This window comes from Podospora pseudoanserina, assembly GCF_035222485.1.
Source record: "Podospora pseudoanserina strain CBS 124.78 chromosome 7 map unlocalized CBS124.78p_7.2, whole genome shotgun sequence".
Lineage (NCBI taxonomy): Eukaryota > Fungi > Ascomycota > Sordariomycetes > Sordariales > Podosporaceae > Podospora > Podospora pseudoanserina.
Genome location: NW_026946672.1, coordinates 709595 through 726822, shown reverse-complemented (window position 1 = coordinate 726822; position 17228 = coordinate 709595). Strand labels below are relative to the sequence as shown.

General features: G+C 49.9%; 11 protein-coding genes across 11 annotated transcripts; 6 read left to right on the top strand and 5 right to left on the bottom strand.

The window, feature by feature from the left end:
- Positions 1-201: 201 nt before the first annotated feature.
- Positions 202-840, top strand: QC764_703040 (uncharacterized protein; the record flags this gene model as incomplete). Its single annotated transcript, XM_062949964.1, has 1 exon — positions 202-840. One exon carries the CDS (start codon positions 202-204, stop codon positions 838-840), a length of 639 nt encoding a protein of 212 aa, XP_062795988.1.
- A 91-nt stretch (positions 841-931) lies between these two features.
- On the bottom strand, positions 932-1221 carry QC764_0111650 (uncharacterized protein; the record flags this gene model as incomplete). Its single annotated transcript, XM_062941176.1, has 2 exons — positions 932-1081; positions 1135-1221. The coding sequence occupies 2 exons, from the start codon at positions 1219-1221 to the stop codon at positions 932-934; spliced, it is 237 nt and encodes a 78-aa protein (XP_062795987.1).
- A 112-nt stretch (positions 1222-1333) lies between these two features.
- On the bottom strand, positions 1334-1787 carry QC764_0111640 (uncharacterized protein; the record flags this gene model as incomplete). Its single annotated transcript, XM_062941175.1, has 2 exons — positions 1334-1683; positions 1742-1787. 2 exons carry the CDS (start codon positions 1785-1787, stop codon positions 1334-1336), a joined length of 396 nt encoding a protein of 131 aa, XP_062795986.1.
- A 416-nt stretch (positions 1788-2203) lies between these two features.
- On the top strand, positions 2204-3178 carry QC764_703060 (uncharacterized protein; the record flags this gene model as incomplete). The annotated part of the gene is made up of 1 exon (XM_062949965.1): positions 2204-3178. One exon carries the CDS (start codon positions 2204-2206, stop codon positions 3176-3178), a length of 975 nt encoding a protein of 324 aa, XP_062795985.1.
- Positions 3179-3311: 133 nt separating this feature from the next.
- On the bottom strand, positions 3312-4646 carry QC764_703070 (uncharacterized protein; the record flags this gene model as incomplete). Its single annotated transcript, XM_062949966.1, has 3 exons — positions 4026-4646; positions 3419-3965; positions 3312-3354 (listed from the first exon to the last, which is right to left on the bottom strand). The coding sequence occupies exons 1-3, from the start codon at positions 4501-4503 to the stop codon at positions 3312-3314; spliced, it is 1068 nt and encodes a 355-aa protein (XP_062795984.1). The 5' UTR covers positions 4504-4646.
- A 235-nt stretch (positions 4647-4881) lies between these two features.
- QC764_703080 (uncharacterized protein) lies at positions 4882-6582 on the top strand (the record flags this gene model as incomplete). Its single annotated transcript, XM_062949967.1, has 1 exon — positions 4882-6582. The coding sequence occupies one exon, from the start codon at positions 4882-4884 to the stop codon at positions 6580-6582; it is 1701 nt and encodes a 566-aa protein (XP_062795983.1).
- Positions 6548-7761, bottom strand: QC764_703090 (uncharacterized protein). The gene is made up of 4 exons (XM_062949968.1): positions 7347-7761; positions 7225-7272; positions 6671-7170; positions 6548-6617 (listed from the first exon to the last, which is right to left on the bottom strand). The coding sequence occupies exons 1-3, from the start codon at positions 7503-7505 to the stop codon at positions 7153-7155; spliced, it is 225 nt and encodes a 74-aa protein (XP_062795982.1). The 5' UTR covers positions 7506-7761; the 3' UTR covers positions 6548-6617; positions 6671-7152.
- Positions 7762-7894: 133 nt separating this feature from the next.
- Positions 7895-11683, top strand: QC764_703100 (uncharacterized protein). The gene is made up of 4 exons (XM_062949969.1): positions 7895-9209; positions 9282-10232; positions 10304-11194; positions 11283-11683. The coding sequence occupies exons 1-4, from the start codon at positions 9096-9098 to the stop codon at positions 11667-11669; spliced, it is 2343 nt and encodes a 780-aa protein (XP_062795981.1). The 5' UTR covers positions 7895-9095; the 3' UTR covers positions 11670-11683.
- A 32-nt stretch (positions 11684-11715) lies between these two features.
- On the bottom strand, positions 11716-12698 carry QC764_703120 (uncharacterized protein). Its single transcript, XM_062949970.1, has 3 exons — positions 12295-12698; positions 12106-12159; positions 11716-12010 (listed from the first exon to the last, which is right to left on the bottom strand). Exons 1-3 carry the CDS (start codon positions 12406-12408, stop codon positions 11942-11944), a joined length of 237 nt encoding a protein of 78 aa, XP_062795980.1. The 5' UTR covers positions 12409-12698; the 3' UTR covers positions 11716-11941.
- Positions 12699-12964: 266 nt separating this feature from the next.
- QC764_703125 (uncharacterized protein) lies at positions 12965-15270 on the top strand. The gene is made up of 8 exons (XM_062949971.1): positions 12965-13228; positions 13289-13345; positions 13419-13447; positions 13554-13735; positions 13791-14500; positions 14637-14768; positions 14840-15155; positions 15214-15270. The coding sequence occupies exons 1-7, from the start codon at positions 13115-13117 to the stop codon at positions 15023-15025; spliced, it is 1410 nt and encodes a 469-aa protein (XP_062795979.1). The 5' UTR covers positions 12965-13114; the 3' UTR covers positions 15026-15155; positions 15214-15270.
- Positions 15271-16090: 820 nt separating this feature from the next.
- Positions 16091-16838, top strand: QC764_703130 (uncharacterized protein; the record flags this gene model as incomplete). The annotated part of the gene is made up of 2 exons (XM_062949972.1): positions 16091-16559; positions 16746-16838. The coding sequence occupies exons 1-2, from the start codon at positions 16359-16361 to the stop codon at positions 16836-16838; spliced, it is 294 nt and encodes a 97-aa protein (XP_062795978.1). The 5' UTR covers positions 16091-16358.
- Positions 16839-17228: the final 390 nt, after the last annotated feature.

Genomic DNA, 17228 nt, shown 5'->3' with positions numbered 1-17228 from the left:
CGCTGCTCACTCACTCACTTGCTCCCATTCACTCTTGCCCCACCAAAAGTTGTTCGTTACACACAGGTTTTAAGTGAGAACTTCCGACTGTAGGCCTCATTGCATTCACCACATTTGCTCACACTTTTCTCAGTGTCCTTTAATCCTCTCGACTTCTCACTCAAACCGAATGCACACAGAAACCAACACACCCACCTACCAATGGCTATCCGGCCACCCCTCCAGAAAGTCCTCTCCCCCTGCATCCTAGAAGTCGAACGCAAATTCCACTCCCTCGCCGCCCGCCACCTTACCCAAAACGGCGGCATCCCACCCTTCCAATCCCTCCGCTCACTCCCCCTCCAAACAATCCGCGACACCTACTACGACAAGTCTAACCTCCTCTCCTCCTCCGGCGCCTGGATCCGCCGCCGCAACGGGATATGGGAAGCCAAGATTCGAAAAGGCGGTGACTTTACCAACTCGCGGTTTGAGGAGCTCAACAGGGTGAGCGACATTGCGGCTTGTGTCGAGAATATCACGGGGATTCAAGCTCATGAAAAAGAGGATTTTGGGCTGGGCATCATGGCGGATTTTGTTACCACCCGTGAGACGTGGATCGCGGATGAGGAGTTCAGGATTGTGAGGGATAATATGGATTTTGGACACGAGGTTGGCGAGGTGGAGCTGCAGAGGGTGCTGGATGGGGAGGCGAGTGAGGAGGAGAAAATGGGGGAGATGGAGAGGATGGATGAGAGGATTGGAGAGTTTATGAGGAGGTATGGGTGGGCGTTTAGGAAGGGGAGGCCGGTGGGGAAGTTGACGGCGTATTTTGAGATGATGGGGCAGAAGAGATCATAATCACCATTATCACCATCCGTCGGCAGCACCGTACACCAACTATACCAAAGGCCTGCTTCTCTATAATTTCTCAGCTCTGTTTTGACTTGCACTAACTGTGGGCCTGATCGTCTGTCATTTCTCGTAACCATTCGACGGGGAATTTCGGGGCTTCGGAAGTCAGAGCTGCCCATTCCTCACTGCTACCCAGAGCAGCCTGCAGCTTCTGATATGATTCTTCTGTTGCGCCACTGGTGTCGATCTATTCATCTTAGTGACACTCTCATTCTGAAGACGGTATTCTTTACGACATACTGTGATTAGTCTGCCCTCGGGTCTCGCGTAATGGCTCACGATTGGCGGGTTTGACTCGCGAAACTCGGAATACCGCTTGTCGAACATCTCAACTGTGTCGCCAATTCGACCTAATTTTCTCGTGACAACCCTTTCTCTCGCGAGATCTTCGGGACAGTCAAAGAAGAGAATGAGCTTTGGGGGTCCAAACTGCGAGGTGTCAGTTAGCAGACTCAGCCGCCAGCTCCCGAAATAATGAGTAAAGTGCGCCAGTTCGGGTACTTGCCACTGCTTCAAATTCTCTAGCCTGGTCCAACCGCCGGGGAAAACCGTCCAGCAGGAGGGGTCGAGCAGCGGTAGAGGATACAGGTTGGGCCACGCGGTGATACAAAAGTTCGTGGAGTATATGTGTTGGTAGGAGCTCTCCACGGTGGATGCACCCGGCGATTAATTGGTCTGCGTTGGGTGATGACACGGTTTGCCGTAAAAGGTCTCCGAGGGAGAGGTGGTCGACGTTGTTAGCTTCCGCCAGCATTTTGCAGAGGGTACCCTTTCCCGCTCCGGGAGCACCTGGGAAGCGGTCAGCCCAGAATGAAATGTTGGGGTAGTGATACTATGATGGCTTTACCGATGACAAAGATCAGGTCGCGAGTTCTACGGGCTTCTGGCACCATTGTTGAGTTGTTGATGTTTCATTATCCTATGGTAGTGTCTCAAAGGCAAGAGAAAGAGACCAAAAGATGAGCTTAGAATCTGTCCACCTAATAACAGGGTGACTGCTGAGTCCTCGACGAATTGTTTGCTTCTTAAGCAGAATTTTGCAGGCCACATGCAAGGATCCGCACGAGTCAAAGAGGTTGTAGACTCCCCGCTTGATGACTGGGCGAGGCCTACAGTGTTCGCCTCAGCTTTCTATGAGCCCCTCATAGCCCACACCTTTTCCCGTCACTGAAGAATTGGGGGCACGTGTGAGGCCTACTGTATGCCCTCTTAAGTCATTCATTTGGCATCTCATCCCTCACTCTTCATTCTTCTGTCCCCAAAGCGAAATCATAACAACACAAGCCTTTGACCCAACAACACACCCAATATGGGAACCATAATGTGGCTACTAGCCCTCTTCACCATCATCTTCATATCTCTGCACCATCTCCACACCCGTCGTAACCGCGGCCAAATCCCCGTCTCGGTCAACTACCACTTCACCCGCCGCTGCAACTACACCTGCGGCTTCTGCTTCCACACCGCAAGCACAAGCTACATCGAAGACCCCAACCGCGCCAAAGAAGGTCTCCGTCTCCTCGCCAACGCCGGCATGAGAAAGCTCAACTTTGCCGGCGGCGAGCCCTTCCTCTACCCCAAGTTCCTCGGCGAAATGATCGACTTTTGCAAACAAGACCTCAAACTCGAGTCAGTCTCCATCGTCACCAATGGTAGCCTAATCAGGGAGGACTTCCTCCGCAAGCACGGCAAAAACCTTGACATCCTCGCTGTCAGTTGCGACTCGTTTGACGAGGCGACCAATATCCAGATTGGGCGTGGGACAGGAACCCAGGTGAAGAAGCTGTGTGAGATTGCCAGGTGGTGTGAGAAGTATGGGGTTTTGTTCAAGATTAATACCGTTGTTAACCGGTTGAATTACATGGAGGATATGAATGAGCGGATTGGCGAGCTGAAGCCTTTTCGGTGGAAGTGCTTTCAGGTGTTGATTGTGGCGGGGGAGAATGACACGGAGGAGACGCTGAGGAATGGGCACAAGTTTACTATTTCGGATGGGGAGTTTGAGGGGTTTTGTGAGAGACACAGGGGTCAGCCGTCGTTGGTGCCGGAGCCGAATAGTTTGATGGCGAAGTCGTATCTTATTCTTGATGAGTATCTGAGGTTTTTGGACAGGACGGGGAAGCAGCCTTCGAGACCGATATTGGAGGTTGGAGTGAAGAAGGCGTTGGAAAGTGTCTTTTGGGATGAGGGTGCATTTTTGGAACGTGGGGGGTTGTATGATTGGGTCAAGCCTGAGATGGAAAAGTCATGTGGTAAAGGAGGACGTGAGGAGTTGGACTGGTAAATGGCAAAGACCTGGCAAAAGGAGGATGATGCGAAGAAGCGGGGGGTAATGTGTAACATACAATCGTTAGGTAGGTACATGAAGGTTTACCATTTGCGAAGCTAAGGTACGTCACCCTCAGGCTTTTAATCAGTCAGGATCCCACCTGCAAAAATACCATGAGAACCGCCGCGTACCTGTTTACACACACAACTTTGGTTAACGTCCCATAGCTTCACAATAGTAAGGGTGCAGACTCACGCCGCCGTTGCTCCCAGGGCTTCCAAAGGCCGTGGTGTCATAGCAAAGCTCGTAAAGAGTAAACAAGCAAGAACAAAAGCGGTAATGACGCCCAGTTTCTTCGAGGCGTCGACTAGACCGTGGAGTACCCAAATGGGCACGACCAGCATCACCAGACCGGAAGTGACGGTCACTATGGACACGAAATAATCCATGGTCTTATCGCTGTAGAAATTCACCGCAGTTTCCGAGCCATCTGGCGGCTGGTCGGCGGAGCTGGTGTCATCCTTGCTTCTGCCCATTTCTATATCCCGGGTGTTATTCCTGGATTTGTCCCTCCAAAAAGGAAGCGTGCGCAAGAATAAGAATTTGTCCATTGCCCGACGCAGCGGCGTCTTGTCTCGCGGGGCGAGGGGGATGAGGTCCTCCGTGTGGTCAAGATAAGCCATTTCCTCCTCAGATATTGCTTGATTGTCATGGTTTTTGTGCCAGGTTTTGAGGTTCTTGATATCCCAGGGAGGAACTGTCGGATATTTGAGCAGGGCGGTCTGTTGAATAATGAACTTGTCTGGCAGCAGTGAGTAAGGTAGGTGCTATAGACTCGGCCTTTCAAGGGACCTGCACTCACTATAACGATAAAGCGACGTCGAGATCTGGTCTAAGAGCTGAGATCTCTCGGCTACCATGTCTTGCCTGAATGTGCCGTTGTCTACGTCCTTGTGCTCGCGGCTCTCCTTTTCCACGTAGAGGAGTTGCTCTTCCAGCCTTGAGACTTCGTCTTGCATGCGAAGGGCCACCCGGACGTTGAGGCTCTTAAACCGACGGGCAATGAAAAGGTCAGACTCGGAAGCCAAGAGCTTACAGTAGGCCTGATATCCCTCATGCTTCCATGGTTTTTCTTGAATCGAGGTACTTGAATGCGATGCAGGTTTGACCGTGGTAATCAGTGATGCAACGGGCGGTGGTGGCGGAGGGGCCAGTGAGGAGGGCGCATTGCAAGAATCCACTGGACATTGATTCTCAGCAGATGCATTAGCAGCGAGATCCAACCAATCTGGTTCTTCCATCTCAGACAGCGTGGGAGGATATAAAGGGCTATCCATCATGGCCGACGGGAAATGGACAACGCGCCCGCTTAGGCAAGCAAACGTAACAGAAGGAGCGAACGTAAACCTAGACTTTAGAGACTCGACGATCGTGTTATGTGCGGTTGGGAGAGTCGCTTGCCGAAACGCTAGCTCTGCGAAGGATTCGGGCCTTAAGCGCTGAGCCAGGAAGCTTGGCGATTGTGCGAGGGTGTTGATGATCAGGCTCGACGCCACGTCAGATATTATTGGACTATTCACAATGGGGATGTCTGAGTTATATAAAGCACACGCGCCTATTGCTTTCTGAGCCTATATATACAGCTCGAGACCTCAGTGCGACTCCTCTCCACATCGTCCCTCACCCTCATTCTGCAAGATCAACAAGCTGTTTCGACCATGGAGACCAACCCTGCTGTCACCTCCACTCAGGCGGCATTGGCCGACAGAGAAAGCCTGCTCTCGACCCAGAGACAAGGGCACAGGCACCGCAATTATGCGCACTTCAGTCGTTTTCGCTTCTCCAGCGATGTTAAGATTCTCGAATGCCTTGCCCACATCAAAGCAACCCAGGCAAAGAAAGGGGCGGTGCCACGGCCTAACCCTAGTATTCAGTCATCGTCCCAGAATACCAATGCCCAAAACCAACATGATGGCGGGGACCAGAACTCCAGGGGTAACAACGATGGAAATGCCAGCGACTCGGATGGGGAAGATGACCAGAAGCGTCAAGGTCTCGCCCAGGTGACGGAAGACGGCTTTTCACGGTTAAAAACGCTGCAGACGCTGCTGGAAACCTCGGACCCAGTCATCTCTAACCAGATCCGATGGCTGAGGATCGAAGACTCGGATAATTTTGTGCTGTTCTGTCATCTTGCCGCCCTTGAAGCGCTGCAACAGCCCTGGGATAGGGTCCTCAAGCGTATTCGAAGCAACGTGGATGAGAGCATACAGCTGATGCCGGTAATACAACAATACTACCAGAAAGTAGTGGGTAGACCGCGCAAAGCTTCAGACCAATTTATCAACCTGGCGCACCGCATGGAGAAGTGGGACAGCAATTTGGCCAGGTTCGACGAGCAACATAGGCGGTGGAAGCTGATCCCCGTACGGGGAGGTGCACCAATAAAACAGCCTCTGGAATTCCACATAGACATTCGGAAAAGATTCAACACCATCTGCTCCACAGAGAACACGGAGTTCTTCTGGTGGGCGGAACAGGCTGTCCTCAGAGTGCTGAGCCGGTTCGACGCTCACCGTGAACACCAACCGCTCCGAAACACGCCATTCATGCCATACACAGCTAAACACCTCATCGGTGTGGTCGAGAACATATATTCCCAGCTGTGGACAGAGTGCTCTTCCTTAACCTGGTCTGTGGACACTTCCCGCCGGGTTTTCAGCCTCGCGCGCCGGTTTATCCGCACGTCGCTCACCGAAGATGAAGAGACAAAAAGCATGGTAGACGTGGCCGTAGTGGTGGACTGTTTCGTCAATAAGGTGTGGTTGGATGTGGGGAGGGGTATCTGCAAGGCCCTGAAGGCAGGGCAGACCAAGTGTTCCACGGACGACCTCGAGATCCCCAAAATCCTTCGGCAATCGCGCGCAGAAAACAACCTAAAGAACACGTACAAAATTTGGCTCGTCTCCAGCCACAAAAGTGACCCCAACGCCCAGGCAGCCGCCCTGATCGAGGCAGATCCCGGTCCGCTGCAATATCAAGGAGTGGACAAGGTGAACCCCAGCGAGCTCTCCCGGGTCTGCGCCTCCGTGTATGATAGGCTTGGGCCCGCCAGACTGCCAAACGCAACGTTCTTCAGCGATGCGTTCCCTGAGCCGGGGAAACCGTACCTCCTCGTATTTGAGGGCCCCTGGCTTATCAAAGTTGTCAAAATCTCGACAGAGGAAATTATTCACATGGGCTGGCATCCTCTTGCGAAGGGCCAATCCGGGTACGGGCGGTTCTATACTATTCCAATGGGAGGCGTGAATATTCCTGTATTGACAAGCATGGAGGAGACCATGGTTCAAATGATGATTCCGGATGGCCGGTTGGTATCGAGGGCGGATGTCGCGAAGCAGATGGAAGACGGGGGGTGAACACTGCCAAGAGGTGTTGATGACCAAACGGATGTCTAGATAGTGTGTATCGTTAGAAGGGAGAATGAAAGGGGTTATGGTGATGTACCAGGTAGTTTGTTATTTCATTCAATCGATGTCAAAATTCACGCTTGCTTTCTCATGTACCGCCTTATCATGTCGCTAGAGAGGGAGTTATACTCCACGCTTTGGTAAACACACTCTTGGACCTCAAGCTCTGTAGACTTTGTCCTTGCCAGGAAAGTTGTTTTGATAAGTGGATCCAGGGGTCCACTCTTACCCCTAAACCCCCCTGAAGATGCCAATGGCTTGTACTATTTGCCATGTTTCAGGACATGTGCGATGGGCGCAAGCGGCATTTGAAGTAGTTCGTTCTCAAATAAATATTAAGACGAGAGATATTGATAGTTCTGGTCAATGTTGAACGGATCGTGTTTGAAATACAGGTTATGACATAATTGGGGTGTCAAATCCCTACTACCCCTGCAATGAAGTCGTGCCTAAGCCGTAGATCACATGAACGATGAAAGGTCGTAATGTACAATGGTCTTAAGCCAGCCACGGGATTCGCTACCGAAAAAGCTCGAGCTTTAAGGAGTTAGCGATTAAGACGACCTCCGGGGTTTTGGTTTAAACTCATACCTCGCTGAGATGCCTGGGTGCTCGTATTTGATACACATTTTGACTGACCTGCATAATGAAGTTGAGCATGTAGTTCAGATTCCAAGAGATACCTAAATGGATCGGGGATAACTCAAACATACGTCCACGTTATAGTTTCCAGATGGAAACTTCTCATTTAGAAGACTGTTTAGTTTCTCGGGACTGATGCACCTGCTCGGAATGCTAGTGGTGGATGCAGCAGGTACCGGCAGCTTTCTTCCGGCTGTATGGTGTGGAACCATAAGAAATTTGTCAGACATTCTGGTGGGAGGGATAAAAAAGGGTCAGTGAGTGTTGTAGGCGGTGGTTGTTTGGAATTGAACAAAGTTTAGAGGATGAAAGGTCACTGGCATCATGAGGACCTCCAAGATGGTCCCGGAAAACGACACCATATTTATTGATCCAACATGGAATCTGCCTTGCGTTTACTGAGACGGGAAGCTTTCAGCTCGGTGTAAGCTGACAAACTGCATCTCAGCAAATTGAGACAACCCCAACCTTCGATAATGAATTATGTGACGGGCGGTTCGCAAGGCTTTCTTCCACATTTTGCTAGTACAGATTGGGTCTGAAAACAGTACAGGCCCGAATCTCGGCCCACCTTCAGCTGCAGGTGACGGCCGCTGCATCCACCACTCTAAGTCGCGTGTCGCTCTACGCAATGCGTACCCGCCTGTGGTGGGCGCACACCCCCCTCCACTTCCACAGAGACAATCTGAAGCTGGAAGTACATATACTTCACAGCTACATTGCGCTCCGACCAGAGACATAACAACGGAGACGGAGGTTGACCCTCCGAACACCTGCCCCGCTAGGCCTTACAATTCATGCACATCTGTAAATTCAACCTCTGTCATCAAGTATCTCAAGTCGATCATATTTATTGGGACATGGAGGTTTAGAGATGAGATGTACGATTCCTAACACCCTCTTCTGTTTGTTCGGTTTGCATCTGACATACATGTACCAGGTATCATTTTCACCAACGTCCGGAAGACATGAAGGCAACTAACCACGACATTCACCAAAGAACCAGCAAATAGATCTTTGCGCGAGATAGATGATGTCTTGCTGTGTCTTCACGAATTCTTGACAGCTTGGAGACGGTGAATTGACAGGTGCTGGGAAATGGCAAGTATGTCTCCGATGCTCGCATCCGATGAAAGAAAGTAGAGCTGGGTACCTACGCGGCACCTCAACCAGCATTCGTAACTGCCCACCTCGCAGACAAGATTGTCATGGATGCGGAAGAGCTGCCAGCATCGGCTCTCAGGAAATTGAAGCGGTTAGTTGGGCACAGGGCGAGTGTGCGCAGAGTGCATTTTCGGCATCATAAGGCTCTTGGAGAGTCGGTAAACACGGAAGCGCTGGAGGTAGCTGAAACCATACCCAAAATCATTGACGGCAATGTGCAACCACACGGCACAGATTATTGGACGCCTTCTCACAGTGCAGAATTTGAGGTCTTCAACTGCAAGATCTGCTACAACAAGAGTAAGAACCATCGCAAGGCTGGGGCCAAGGAAAAACCAGCGGTGTCGCTTAAAAAGATGAGTTTCCCGTCATACCAGGCTTGGAACATGTTATTTCACTCCATTCTTTCCTCGAAAAAACCTAGATCGACATACATGCCTAGCCTTCTTCTTTGTCCCAGCTTCATCTACCTACTTTCAGCGCATTTGTAGATACCTACCTACCTTCCCAACCTCCCCAAATAACCTTAGGTACCTAGGTATCTACTCTACCCAGACCGCTACCTACCTTGCCTATTCATCGTGCATCACTTCGTTGCTGGATTGCACACGACAGCACCTGGTATCTTCACATCTTTACCTGCCAAATCTATCACCATGCCCGATAACGACGACACACCACCACTTCCTGAAGACAATAACGACTCACCGCCAATGTCTGAAGATAACGACAACACATCACTAATTCCTGAAGAGGACGATCCCTTGGAGGTACCAACTTTCATCTTATCTATTTTACACCTGTTCAGTAAAACTTTTCTATTGACAGTTCACCATTAGAAGGCTACTGAATACGATGCACGATCCAGCCAGCGCGACAGTCCTCATTACATTGCTATGCGCGGAGAGGCGCCCTCAGTATTCGTCAACGGTGTTGCTAGTCCTCTCGATTACGATCGTGCGGCCAACAACCAAGGACCCCTTAAGGGAGGTCGGCGGTCCGAAAACCCTTCCAGTCTCAGGAGGAGTAATAGCAATGCATCATCAGCTCGCTCCGAAATTACCGTGTGGGATCTCGGGGAGGAACTGTGCGATGCGTGTCATCGAGACACTCTAGGAGAAAGGGAAGAAATTCCCATCGCGAGTCCCACCAGCACTAGCCCGGCCCTCATGGTACGCCTTTGGTCACTTCGGCGTCCAAAGGACAGCCCGGACCACAAGCTACCACAATTCTTCCCTTGGAGATCTGTGGAAAAGCTCATCACACCACAAGAGGTCATCCGCGCTCTTCAAGGAGCTCGAAGTGGATTGGCCGTTGAAAGAATCGAGCGGTATGCAGACCAGATTTGCCGACCTCATAAGTGCGCCGACGATCGGGTAAGCAACTCTGGGTTTCGCAAAATCTTCGCTATTCTGGTCAAAATAAGCTGCGCAGTGGACATCACCCACTTCGTTGATAGAGGCATCTGTGACGGCGATCTCCCATTGACAGCTGTTCCAGTTGACGAGGGTCAGATGGAAATGCGGCTGCAGGGACAGGAGAACAAAAAGCTTGATTTTCTCCGCCATTGGGATGACGAGCTCAAGCATGATGACTTTGAGAAGCTGCAATGGACTATGCTAGTACCTTACTTCGCCAAACGACCAGGCCACTCGGCGAGATTGTATGTGCTACCAAAGAAAGTCGTATTACCATGGCTCTCAGAGGAACGTCGGTATGATGGTGGCTACAGCTGGGTTTCAAAGGTGATGATCCACCCCCATCATCACAACTTCAACCAACTCGAAGACCATGTAAGGCGCCCTTTTCCCGCCAGCGTTTGGAGTCACACACTAACAAGAGGCTTATTACCACCCTCATCAAGTTGGTATCCAGCAACCTCTTTGCCGTCAAACACTTGAAAGCGCATTTAACCGATGACGCCAGCAATACTGACCTCTTCCCACCTGCCAACGGAACGCCAGGTGTCGCCAACCTGCAGGTGGTAGTTTCCGAAGCCACCGTCTTTTCTCAGTCCGAGATAAAGACGGAGTTCGAACAAGAAATCGAGATATTGAACCGTCTGAGCCGTCGTCCCCATCCCCATTTGATCACCTTGCTCGCAGCATACCAGGTTGGTGACGAATGTTGCATGATCTTTCCTTGGGCTGACTGCGATCTCAAGAGCATGTGGCAAATTTCACCGGACCCTGGAGACCCACTCGAGAAGGTCAAGTTGAAATGGGTACTGGACCAGTGTTTGGGGCTAGCTCAAGGCCTTAACCAAATCCATCACTCAAGACCTACGCCAACCCTCAGTGAGAGCAAGATGTTGCAACGAGTATATGGCAGACACGGAGACATCAAGCCGGAGAACATACTGTTCTTCAGAGATAAAACCAAGCCTGACGACAAGGGAAGACTGGTGATTACCGACTTTGGGTTGACCCGATATCACGGGAACGACACGAAGACGTACCTCCGTGATATGAAACCACCAGCCACGCCCACCTACCGTCCGCCGGAATGCGACATAATAACCTCTCCAATTTCTCAGTCCTTCGACATCTGGTCATTCGGCTGCGTTTTACTTGAGTTTATTGCCTGGCATCTTGGTGGCTGGCCTCTCGTCGAACAGTTTGTTAAGAAACGGAAGCTTCAGAATCCACTGATGAACAACTGGCAAACAGACCAGTTCTTCGAGATCTTGCAAGATAATCCCAATTATGGGTCTACCGGCACTGTGGTTGTGCGAGTTAAGCAGGAGATTCATGAAGTCAGTTGTTTTGTTGCCTTGTCTCATGGTAGCATCAGCTATCTTTTTCACCAATCCGACCAGAAGCTAACAATTTCTGGCTGAATAGTTTGTCAGCGAGCTTCACTCACATCCCTCTTGCTCAGACACTATTCATCATCTTCTCGATTTTATTATGAGTGAGATGATCGTTGTTGAGCTCAAGAGGAAACGGACCGGGACGACCCATGACTCCTCCATGTCAAAGCAGGATCACACACGGGCCAGTTGCGGCAATGTTGTCAAGAAGCTGAAGTCACTTTGTGCACAGCTAGACCAACTTCCGGATATGTTGACGGCGACTCCTTATAGTGCTAAGATCAGGCCATCGATTGTCGTTGAGATGAAGGGGTACCCTGTGGGAGGTAGGTACACGGAGCTTCCGGTCAATCGGGGCACTACTGTCAGGGCTACGGATCGCCCGGAACACGGATTGGGGCATCCGGAAACTTGGTGAAAATGATTTAGTGTGCTTCCACATGCACTGTTCATTCCAACTTTTTCGATTCATCTATGCTCGGTAGGTATAACAGAGATATTTGGAGGCCACTCCTTCGTATTTGGCTTCTGTCTCGTATGTAATTATTGACGAAGGAAAAGAACGGGGTTTTGCAACAGTCCTGTGCCCAACTGAATCCTTGAATGTCGATTTGCTGGGCTCGACCACTACGCAGCGGTACCCCGCCCCTGACCAGCGTGCCTAGAGATACTTCAGGTCCCGAAGAGTTGTCAACGTCTGGGTCTTCGGGATCGACGAGAGTAATGTGGTTGTCTGCTCTGGATATACTGAATATGTTCCTGCAAATTTGTACGACACGATAAGCGTTTGTGTGATTTTGTTTGTTCTTGTTCACCAGCAAAGATGGTCGAAACTCAGCAACATGGGGACTTACCGTGGTCAAAACTTCAGGGTGCGGCAGTGTGACCCAACAAACCCCCATCTCAATCTGGTGGTGGACAGTGCATGTCAGAGGACAGCCATAATGCATGCATGTGGATGAAAGAAGTAAGACAGTGATCAAACTTTAGGAAGGGGGGTATGAGGGCAGCCCAAGACTTCGACAACACGTTGCCAGACTTACTTCGACGAAAAATTGAACTTGAGCGAATAGAGCCCTGAGTTCCGAGTCAAGGTAGTCGTTGTCAATGTACCTCAGGCGAATGGGCCCGTGGCGAACCCAGACAGGCTCTGCCATTTCTCTCCTGTGTTGGGCGCTGAAAGCCCTGGCTCAGAGGGGGTCAACCAGGTGTAAAGTACTGGCTAAGCCCGGATGGGTGAGAAGCGGCGAGGATGTTCCGTGCCGAAGACCAAACCCGGCCTGAAAAGAGGCTTTGTGTGGCGGGCACGTTGCGAGAAAGACTCAGACTTCCAAGGCATTCTGGATAAGAAGGTTCATTGAAAGAGCCCCAACTTATATACAAATTGGAGCCTCACATTCCGCCTGCATTTAGGTATTTTTGATGTACGGTTATGCAGCAAGGAAACTTCACTTTTGGTTGTGCTGCCAGCACGCCTCAGAACGCAGGCAAACCTGGAGCCCAACTACGCCCGATGCCCTGCAATGATAGGCTGCTTTGAATGAGTACATGGGCTGGCTCGATATTGCAGATGCCGTCGTAGCACAGGTGATCTAAGCAGAAAATGCCTTGATGCAGGCTGAGCCACTTGCAATGACCTGACATGGAGTGTTATCATTGGTCAGACGATCCCGTGGCATTCAATCGAGGAACTTAAGGCCACCCCCGTCCCAACTGTGGTTCGCGCACCATTCAGTGAACCTCCGCTCGGTCATCGTTGAACCTGACTTTCGGGACAGTCCTGCAAACAAAACAGTTGGAATTGGTGTGTTGAACAGGGTAGCTACGAATCACTGAATATACACCATCGAGAAACAGATCATAATGGATTGGCCATTGAATGACCCCAAATTCATCAAGGAGGATTTTGAACAGTTCTTTGCATATCAGGAAAAGCCTCAACGAAGCAAAGCAGTTGGCCGGTTTTGGGGCAGCGATGTATGATCCTATGCCCTGTAACGCAGTGTTGTTTGGCGATGCTGAATGCGAAGACAACAGGATTTGGATGAGAGGTCATTACACGCAGATTGCGATGTACGCGAGTGGCTCGAGCTGGTACGTACATCTCCATCTTCAGCTGTATGCAATCATGTAGGGCTACTTACTGACGGTGGTGCATGTATTCAAGTCGAAGGATCAAAGCCAAAAGCCTGGACTGTCTTTCATGCAAGTTACCCAGGTCGCGCTCTTTGCTGCTTGCATTGTCTTGCAGAACGTGAATGACACTTGCTAAACTCCAGGGCTCTTCCTTTAGTCTCGCCAGCTGTCATGAAACCGCCCGGCATAACCCAGCACATCTCAGGAAACTATCTTTTACCTATGAAGCCTTCCAACAGATTACAAGCTCTCTTCCGTTGCATGGGGATACAGCGCGTATCATCAGCAGATCGGACTTGTCTTTCTTTGAAGAGATAGATCTCTACTCGCACGCTGGTGAAAACATCTGTGAGTAAACTGCAAAAGTCACTGTCCAGGCTATGAAATTAATATCTACTTACAGATTATTGCTGTCGCACATCTGGTCTTTGGGCCGAAGATTTGGCAGTTTCTTGTGTCTTCAACCCAAAGACAGGATTCACGTCTGGAGTTGTCTTTGGTTGTTCGGACGATGTTGCGGAAGAAATAGCAGGGCGCATAGAGAACGCGGAGAATTCCTGGATGCACCCTCTGCTGATGATCGGTATCGTTGCGGAGATCGAAAGAACACGACATATGAAACTGGTAGAGGATCACTTATTCAAGCTTCTTCAGCGCGTCCAGAGCATGAGCAAGTCACCGGAGATCTTGCCGACTTCCCAATTGGCTCGCGAGAACTACTCGGTTGACCTGTGGATTGAGGTCAGTCAGCTGAGAATTGCTCTTGTTGCATGGCGGGCCCAGCTGTGCAAAATGGATGCCCATATTCAGGATTTAGAGAGGATTCTTTTGAAGGCGCTCTCTCGTCACGAGGAGATTATCTCGTCATCGCCGTGCTCAGTGGAATTGGGAAACAGTTTCGACTCGGGCAGGACTCTCACCTTTGGCCACAACGATATACACGAGGTCAATCAGACTTCTGACGAATTAAAAGCGTTAGGATCATGGCATCAGTACGCCAGAGAGGAGGGAAGAAGAATACAGAAGAGACTCAGAGAGATCATTGGCGAATATGACTGTAAACTCAGAGAGTGTTCCATGGTCCTCGATGGGGTGTCATTGTCAGCCCAGCTAGTAAGTGATATCAGATTCTTCCACGGATGACAGGCAAAGATAGGCTGTTTCTAAGTCTCATTCATTCAGGGAAGCATGGAGGTTGACACGCACGTTTATCGAGTCGTACACGCTAATTTATTGGTGTTCGGAGTAGTCGTGGAATCAAATCGCCTTTCAAGACACCCGAACAAACATGAAGATAGCTTCAGCCACACGTCGAGATGGCAATCAAATGCGATTGATAGCCCTTCTGACCATGGTGTTTCTCCCAGGTACTTTTCTCGCAGTAAGCTACCTACCCACGCTTCCACAAACTTAGTTCTGCTTTTCTAACGAAGCTCGCTAACAAATTGATAGTCGCTGTTCTCGATGACATTCTTTAACTGGGATGCGTCAGAAGGGGAGCAAATTGTGTCTCCCTATGTCTGGATATACTTGGTGGCCGTAGTGCCCATCACTGCGGTGGTTGTAGGGCTATGGTATCACCTGACAAAGCGAACGCGGTTCAGCGATACTGATTGCACTGTGGATGAAAAAGTATAACTTACATATTTCCTAGGAGATGGCTTGATTATCACAGACTATTATTCGGGCGAACCTCTACAAAAACATGGTGACATTATGAGAATGAAACTATGGCTGAGCTTTTGCGCTCCTTGCTGTAACTGAAGAGGGAAGTATTTCAGCAACCTCAAGCTCACTGGATGCTCATTGGTCCATTTCATTTACAGCATCGCACAGATTTGACTTTCTGAGCGAAGCTCAAAGATATAGGCGGAGAACCACAAAGGCGGAGAGATTCGCTCCTACCTTACCCCGGTATGTGGGTGCCGTAGACAACCACAGTTAACGGTTTTGTATTTTTGTCCTGACGTTGAGAGTCAGTCTGACATGGTCTACGTAGTTGTTTTTAAGTAGGAAACATTTATCACTCGAAGAGAGTGGAATCGGGGGCTCAAAGGACCGCGTACTGTGCAGGTGGCACAACTCCCTCGGTGCGTACCTAGGCACTTACCCATAAATGTGATGGGGTTGCCAGGAAAGCATACCTAGGTACATAAGCTCGCCACGTACTTGTACAAACAACAACAATAACACCGAACAATGAAGGTGCTGAGTCGCTCCGATGTTGTGTCATCACTAACCACCTATCAAGTGACTGTTAGGCACCCGAATGTGAGTCAACAGTTACCTTAGGTTGTACCAGGTGGATGACTTGCATGAATTGGCTAGAACAGGCATGTCTCGTCTTTCCCTGGATAGCTACCTTCCAGATTACTGGGGATACAAAGACATTCATGCAAACAACCAAGCCTGTCTCTGTTCCCCCGATACGAAAACTGTGAGAGCTTCAGAAACTTGCGTGAGACTTCCGTCCCTCGGATTTTGTGAACTTTAATAGCTGCCGACCTGGCACTAGGTACCTTACGTTAGATAGGTAGATAAAACCTGTAGCGAACCGAAAGACAGTGACATTTTGCTGGTCCACAAAATGACGAACAATAACCGAGAGTCATTTAGACCCAAGGCATCGACGGCCTGCGAGAATGAAAGCCAATAGCAAATGAGTACCTAAGGTACCTTGTCCCGTGATGGATCAAGGTGGAAAGGCGTGACTGTTCTCGTGTGGTCCCCATCTGTGAGTATATAACACCAGCAATGCATCGGTTTCTCCCGGAGGCTCACTCTAAGAGTTGGGAAAGAAATTCTTTCCTTTTCTTCCTCTCCTTTTTTACCCTCTACCAGTTTTCCACACTCAGCTTTCTACACATTTACCTGTGGGCCTGTAGACAATATAACCGCCCTTCTGAGGGGTACCGACATCTACTGATCTTTCTTTCCATCCAGCCCTCCCGTACCCTTATTATCACCACAGATGCAGCCTGCAACAATGATTCCCTCTCCGCTTGTGAGACATAAGACCATCTCTGCACAAACCTTCAGCCACCAGCCACTAGCCCATCATCATGATCCAGGGGCGGCGCAAATCATAACAATACCATGCAAGAGAATCAGGCCAAGTTCGCTTCTAAGTCATCTCGAACAATGGTATGGTCCAGGGAATTACTCTGTTGAGGTAAGTTGCCCTTTATGTCCAGGCAAATATAATAACGTCCGCTACGTACCCGTCCCTCTCTCCTCATGATCAAGAGGTTGTCTTCCCCAGATGATGGTCACTAACCTCATCATTGTACAACCCTAGATTGAACAAAATCTTTACATTATCCACGCCAATTCATCTATTATGCCTTATAGCTTCTAGTCCGAAGGCCGGGATGAACGCGGTCTCAAATCGCCGGATACAAGCGTCCAGCCCCTTCTAGTTGTCGAGCGCAAGGACGTTCTGGGGCTGTGACAGACAAAGGGGGAGGTGGAGAAAGACTCGGCATGGGTTAATATACAAGTGCTGTCTGATGATCGGCGATTTGCATAGCGCATCAGCTGTCTCAGGCCTGCCGGCCCTCTTCTGAAACTCGAGCCCTTGCGTCAAACATTATGCTGAGACCACATGATTGTCTCTAGCTGTAGGAGGGTTGTTTCCCTCGGTTCATCTAACCTGTTCAATCATTTTGCTTATCATACTGATCAGAAAAGAAATCCTTGGGTCCCGAAGCATGGACTTAACAACTCTGTCGGGTAAAGCCGAAATAATGGATTCGCCCCCCCCGTAGCCATAATTCCACAAGTGTACAAAAACAGGGGTGGAAATCGATGGCCCCAGTATTGGAATTTTTATATTACCACC